This window comes from Pinus tabuliformis, chromosome X (genome assembly GCF_031772625.1).
Source record: "Pinus tabuliformis cultivar Carrire ecotype Pingquan chromosome X, CPIR1, whole genome shotgun sequence".
In the NCBI taxonomy this organism is placed as follows: Eukaryota; Viridiplantae; Streptophyta; class Pinopsida; order Pinales; family Pinaceae; genus Pinus; species Pinus tabuliformis.
The window spans coordinates 16,173,174-16,180,671 of record NC_142308.1 but is presented as its reverse complement, the minus strand read 5'-3'; the positions used below and the strand labels follow the sequence as shown (position 1 = coordinate 16,180,671).

The following is a 7,498-nucleotide window of genomic DNA, read 5'->3' as shown; positions in this document are numbered from 1 at the left end:
TTTAATGAAAAAGGAAAAGTAAGGTAGAACCATTTATGAATTAATCTCGGATGGGTAACCCCTCTGAGGAGTAGCAAGGTAGTAGAAACTAGAACGTAGAGGCATGGCGCTTGCAGAGCCAAGCCTCGACAGGGAGAATGGCGGTACTGGGAGGAGCTAAGAGGGAGACTGTTTCCACCAATGATCCTCCCACAAGGTAAACCATTAGATGTGAACCATAATTTTTGAACGGTGTGTATCATTCCACCTGGAGTGCATTCAATGCCTCGAAAGTGCTGAATAGATTCCTTCTAGAGAGTTCCTAACATCACTAAGGTTAACCATGTTTGAGGGTAAGTAAGTTGGATTCCAAGTGAAGTTACCATGTGGAGGTACACTAGAATGAAGGGTTTTCGCGTAATCGACACTTAATACTTGTACCAAGGAAAAGCATATACCACAAGATTAATAACCCATGAATTTTTGGGTATCAGAATGTTAAATTCAGACTAATGCAACGTATCACACCAACCTTTACTTCATACTAATGGTGCATGCTTCGTTCACATCATTTATATTTTATTTTCCAATCAATGTGTTCTTGATTTCTGATAAGAGATATACATAAATACATAATTATGTATATGAATTAGGAACAAATGGCTAGATTATGTATAGAATTATGACAATGTAATTGTTAGTAAATATCTCATGTTATTTACCTTATGGTGTAATGTGTGGAGTGTTGCAAGTGGTATCAGAGCGATGGTTTCAATACTGAGACCTATTTGGGCATTTCATTAATAATTTACATATATGTTGTGAATAGAGAGAGAGAGAAGGAAAAATGTGGAGAGGATTTGGAGGTACACCTATTTCAGGAGCCAATCCTGAGATATGGGTACAATTGGATGCAGGGCAGCAAAACCCCAGTCTCATGCTGTTGGAAGTTGTTCAATAGTTAAGGAATGAAATGGCCAGTCTATGGGAAGATAATGAAAGATTGATGCATGATCAGGGGAAGCTCCTAAATATCCTTTCTGATCACCGAAATCATCGGAACAATGTACCCAACTCTGACGATAATCGCAGAGATGAGGAACAAAGATAGAGGGGCAAAAATTCTCCTGAAGGGAGTCGTACTTAGGACATGGAAGGATACAAGGGGAAAATGAGGAAGGATCTAACAATGTGACTGATTACCATCAAAATAAGAAACATAAAATCGAGTTGAAAGGAGAGTTTAAAAGGATTAAGCCTCAAGTTTTCGATGAGAAAATGGAGGATGTTGTTGAGGCGTGGCTGAGCAATATTAATAAATATTTCCAAATTTATGAATATGATGATAATCTAAAAAAGAGATTAGCCATTTATCAATTTCAAGGGAAGACTAGGATGTGGTGGGAAGAGGTTAAGATTGTTCACATAATCACTGAAAAAGAGGTGACTTGGGGGGACTTCCAGAAACATTTCAAGGAGAAGTACTTTACAAAGAAATTTTATGATGATAAGGCAAAATAATTTCATGATCTCCGTTTAAGACAACTCACGATGGATGAGTTTGTAACCAAATTCACATCCCTGTTATGGTATGTACCTGTTGTGGTAAAAACACAACCCCCCATTTTTGACTTGTTCACTTCAAATAATAGGGATTCTTTCTATAAATTTTTGGCTAAATGCCTTTTATGATTTTTAATTATTTGATTATCCTATGCGATTGTTAATTTTTCATTTTCTTTGGATTCTTATTTTGATTGCTTTGTTAAAATTGATTTTTTATAAGCTTCCCATTGACGCTTGTTTTGCCTCATTTGGTCAACTGGTTTGAAAATGGTACTCCTTTAAAGTCCCATTATTTATTCTAGTCTGGGTTAAAAATGTTTTTTTTTTTTTTTTTTTTTTTTTCCCGGAATGGCTGTAGTTTAAATAATTTCATAACTAATTTCATTAAAATAAAACCAAAAATAAAAATTGATGTTTAATATTAAATTTTGAATTAATTAAATTAATATGATTAATTTAATTAAAATAAAATTTAATATATACAAATATAAAAACAAAAATTTACATCGCATATCGCAACCATCACAATTCTAATAACATGCACATCTTAAAAAACCAGATGACCTTCATTCCTCGATACACGATGGCTCTTCAAGCATTAACCAAAATTTAATAAAATACCATGTGTTTAAGTCTCAATGCGATCGCTCTATCGCATCGGGGTCCTCAATTGTTACAACCCGATTCAACCATTTATGCGATGCGACATGGAGTCAAACCATTTGTGCGATGCGGGAAGAAGTCAAACCATGACTTTTAATTTAAAGCCATTCTCACGTTGGTTATTTTGAATTGATTTAAATTCATGGTTAAATACATTAACGTATGAGTGAAGAGGTAGGATAGTGGTAGGATAGTTTAATTTTTTTTTATTAGTTTTAAATATTAATTAATTTAAATATAAATTTAATTAATTAAATTAAATCAAAACTTAAATATGAAAGAGTTTAGACTTCTGTGATCCATACTTGATTGTTAGAGATTTCAGCAAAATTACATAGAGAATCATTTGTCGACGTGTTTCGAACCAACTAGTGTGGTTCATCGTCAGGACAAGTTGAGAAACAAATCTGAGCGATCCGTTAAATAGAATATGCAGGTCCTTCAACGGCTATATGAACAAGCAACAGTTAAAAAGTCCTTTAACGGTTATAATATGTAAATATAAATATATATATAAATATATATTTATTATTTTTATTATTTTAGTTATTATTATTATTTATTTATTTATTTATGTACAGTAATATTATTGTATTATATTAACCTCAAGCTAATATTATTATATTAATTTTAAATTAACATTTTTGAATATTATTATCAATAATAGATAAGGGTAATTTATATTTTATTTTTATATTCTATTATTATTATTATTATTAATTTTTATTTGTTTATTTATTTATTTATTATTATTATTATTATTAATTATTATTATTACTTTTATATCAAATTATTAAATTGTTGTCATTAATATTAATATTATTGTAATAACCTTTAGTAATATTATAAGATTAACTCCAAGCTAATATTATAATGTTAATTTCCAATTAATATTAATAATATTAGTTTCATGTAAAATTATTATTATTTTAATTTTTAATTTTTAATTTATAGATATATATATATTTATTTATTTTATTTTATTTATTTTTTTATTATATGAATGAAATGAATAAAATTGCAATAGTTAATTATTAATAATCCAGGTCTAGGGTGAATAATTAAAAGGGTGATATTACTATTACTAAACCAATGATATCAAGAGAAAACAACGACCAGCTAAACAAACAGAGAGGGGTCAGGCGAAGAAGAGGCTAAGGTAAAAGGGCTGGGATCCAACACCTACTAATCTTCCAGCCGTCATCCCTATTGAGATTCAAAGGTCTTTTCTCGATCTCAAGGGCTTCCCTCAATTTTCGATGGTGAAATTGCGCCACTCTTGCGATAACTTGAGCCTCTTCGATACAGACTTGATGTTTAGTTTTCTCGGCATGCTCAGCCAGGGCTGAGGACTTGGCCCTACCATGCCTCAAGTCTGCTACATGCTCATTGATCCTTTGATTAATTGAGCGACCAGTTTCACCAATGTATGGGGCCCCGCAGGAACAGGGAATGACATAGACCCCTTTCATGTCTTTAGGGTCGACAGGATCTTTAACAGATCTCAGCGAGCCACGGATGGTGTTAAGAGGTCTAAAGGTCGAGGGGATATTATGCCTCTTAAGAATCCTGATGATCCTATCAGTGGTTCCTTGGATGTAGGGGAGGTGTACACCAAGGATCCGGTCTTTAGGATCTTTTTGGACAGAGGGCTCCTTCCGGGCCTTGAGGAAGGCTTTTTGACCTAGGTTTCTACTGTAACCATTTTTAACGAAGCATCCAGGAGATGAGCCTTCTCCTTCGCTAAGTTTTTCTCATCAGATATTCTTAATGCACGAGTAGCCAGCGTGTTGAGAACGCCTAACTTCTGAGCAGGGAAATGATGAGAGCTGGCGTGGAGATATTGGTCGGTGTGAGTCTTTTTTCGAAAGACTTGGTGGGAGAAGGAACCATCAATATTCTTTGAGATGAGAACATCTAGGAAGGGAAGGCAACTGTTGACTTCCTTTTCCATAGTGAACTTAACAGCGGAGGATTGTTCATTGAGATGATGGAAGAAGAGATCCAACTCATCATGACCATGAGACCAAACGACACCAGTGTCATCTACAAACCTCGTCCAAAGCTTTGGCAAGAGACGAGCTGAGGACAAAGCTCTGGACTCGAAATCTTCCATAAAAAGATTTGCGACGACTGGGGATAGGGGGGAGCACATGGCCACCCCACAAGTTTGCTCATAGAACTCTCCTTCGAAGCTAAAAAAGGTGGAAGTAAGACATAACTCAACTAACCGAGCGGTATCAGGGTCAGTGAGCCTATTGATAACTTCCATGGCCTCATTGATGGGAATACAAGTATAAAGGGAGACTACGTCGAAACTAACTAGAATATCATCGGGGTCAAGCTTCACCTTCTTAAGACCATCAACAAATGACGCAGAGTCTTTTACAAAGGACTTTGTGCAACCAACCAATGGTCTAAGCTTTAAGGCAAGGAATTTTGCAAGAAGGTAAGTAGGACCACTGATGGTATTGACAATAGGTCTTAAGGGAACCCCTTCTTTGTGGATCTTTGGAAGGCCATAGATCCTAGGGGTGATGGGGTTGCTTTCTATGAGCCTCTGGGAAAAAGAATCAGTAAAATTACAAGACTTGATAGCAAGAGCAACTGCCTTTGAAACCTTCTTTAAAGGATTCCTGGACAGCTTTTTGTAACTTCCACTATTGTTAAGATGATCCAACATCTTGGATCGGTAATCATCCTTGTTAAGCATGACTGCTGCCCCACCTTTATCGGCTTTTAGGACAACAATATTGCAATTTTGGTTTAAGGTTTTTAGAGCCTCAAACTCAGCTTTGCTGATATTACTACGGGGCGGTTTTGCCTTCCTAAGGGCCACGGCACAATCTTGCCTAATCGTGTCCTTAGTTTTATCCGGAAGGCTCTTAATACCAAATTCCACACTACAGATGATGTCTTCAACTGGAATTTTCTTCGGAGCTAAGGCAAAATTAAGACCCTTACTTAAGAGACTAAAAACAGACAGGGGAAAGGAAAAGCTAGAGAGATTTCACCATCGAAAATTGAGGGAAGCCCTTAAGATCGAGAAAAGACCTTTGAATCTCAATAGGGATGACGGCTGGAAGATTAGTAGGTGTTGGATCCCAGCCCTTTTACCTTAGCCTCTTCTTCGCCTGACCCCTCTCTATTTGTTCAGCTGGTCGTTGTTTTCTCTTGATATCATTGGTTTAGTAATAGTAATATCACCCTTTTAATTATTCACCCTAGACCTGGATTATTAATAATTAACTATTGCAATTTTATTCATTTCACTCATATATTATATATATATATATATATATATATATATATATGTTAAAATATATATATATATATATATATATATATATATATATATATAATATAAATAAATAAATAATAATAATAATAAAAAATTAAAAATTAAAATAATAATAATTTTACATGAGACTAATATTATTAATATTAATTGGAAATTAACATTATAATATTAGCTTGGAGTTAATCTTATAATATTACTAAAGGTTATTACAATAATATTACTATTAATGACAACAATTTAATAATTTGATATAAAAATAATAATAATAATTAATAATAATAATAAATAAATAAACAAAAATTAATAATAATAATAATAATAGAATATAAAATTAAAATATAAATTACCCTTATCTATTATTGATAATAATATTCAAAAATGTTAATTTAAAATTAATATAGTAATATTAGCTTGAGGTTAATATAATACAATAATATTACTGTAAATAAATAAATAATTAATTAATTAATTAATTAATAATAACAACTAAAATAATAATAAAAATATATTTATATTTACATATTATAACCGTTAAAGGACTTTTTAACCGTTGCTTGTTCATATAGCCGTTGAAGGACCTGCATACTCTATTTAACGGATCGCTCAGATTTGTTTCTCAACTTGTCTTGACGATGAACCACACTAGTTGGTTCGAAACGTGTCGACAGTTGATTCTCTATGTGATTTTGCTGAAATCTCTAACAATCAACTTAAATATGATTTAGATTAATATTAAATAGTTTATAAATAGTTAACTATGTTAATTAATTAGATTAACATTAATTAATAATAGTTATTAAATAATTAGTTTAGTTTATAATTAACAATTAAATTAGGATTAATTATTAGTTAATTAGAATTCTAATTTAGGATTAGATTTTTAATAAAAAAATTCTGATTTCATAGCCCCCGAGACCCAGAACACGAAAACACTTATTAAAAAAAAAAATTCTCGCAAATTTCCTTCTCGCAAAGTCTTATCGCAAATTCTTAAAAAGCCTTAACATTTGACAACCCAAAATGCGATATGCGATAAGGCCAAATGCGATGTGTTAAAAGATTTTAATACAAAGTTTTTCACCCCTTATGCCTCCCGTACCTCCACCTCACTCACCCTCACCTCACACTCCACTCACCATATCCCTCCATAATCTCACGTGGATGTATTAATGGGTTTGGATTGATTTCAATGGTTTGTTTTATGGGTTTTAGGTTTGGATTGATTCCAATGGTTTGTAAATTAATTTTTGTATTAATTAATATTATAATAATTATATTCTAATTATAATGTTTATTATAATTTGAATTGTAATATTAATTATATTTAAATAAATTTTTTCAAATCATTTGTATATTAATTTAATTTTGTAACTTAATTAATTTCTAAATTAGATGATAATTATTTAGAATTAATTGTATATATTAGTTAGTTAATAATTAATTTAGAATTAATTATTAGATAATTAGAATCTAATTTAGGATTAAATTTCTAATTAAAAATTCTGATTTTTAGCCCAGCAACAGAATTATGCCAGATTTGACTCATCAACTTTGGAAGCTCATAGATTGAGTTATACTTGGCCAAAGGAGGCCCAGGACGGCTCATTGAAAAGATAAAATCAAGGAGAACATTTCTAAGGAGGTTTCACTAACAAATTTGGTCATTTATTGGGTCGAAAATCATGCAGAAGATCAAGCTCCGAATTTCTTAAAAAAAATCAATTTTCTGAGTTATTTTCTTCATTTTCATTTGCCCAAGCCTCTTCTAAATTGCAGATTCGCTCATCAATAATATCCTTGGCCAATCAAACCATCCCAGGCATCAATAAAGAGCTTATATTTTATTTTCAATTATTTATTTAAATAGAATTTGATTGGATTTGTTTTAATGCCAGAAATGATATTTAGATTTTATTGTTGCATTTCAATTCATTTTGATTTCTTTTTGTAGGAAAACAGTAGAAGAGATATGGAGAAAAAAGATCTCAA

General features: G+C 31.9%; 1 protein-coding gene across 1 annotated transcript; it reads right to left on the bottom strand.

The window, feature by feature from the left end:
- Positions 1 to 3,892: 3,892 nt before the first annotated feature.
- On the bottom strand, positions 3,893 to 4,921 carry LOC149138080 (uncharacterized). Its single transcript, XM_089450237.1, has one exon. The coding sequence runs from the start codon at positions 4,919 to 4,921 to the stop codon at positions 3,893 to 3,895; it is 1,029 nt and encodes a 342-aa protein (XP_089306363.1).
- Between the last annotated feature and the right edge of the window lie 2,577 nt (positions 4,922 to 7,498).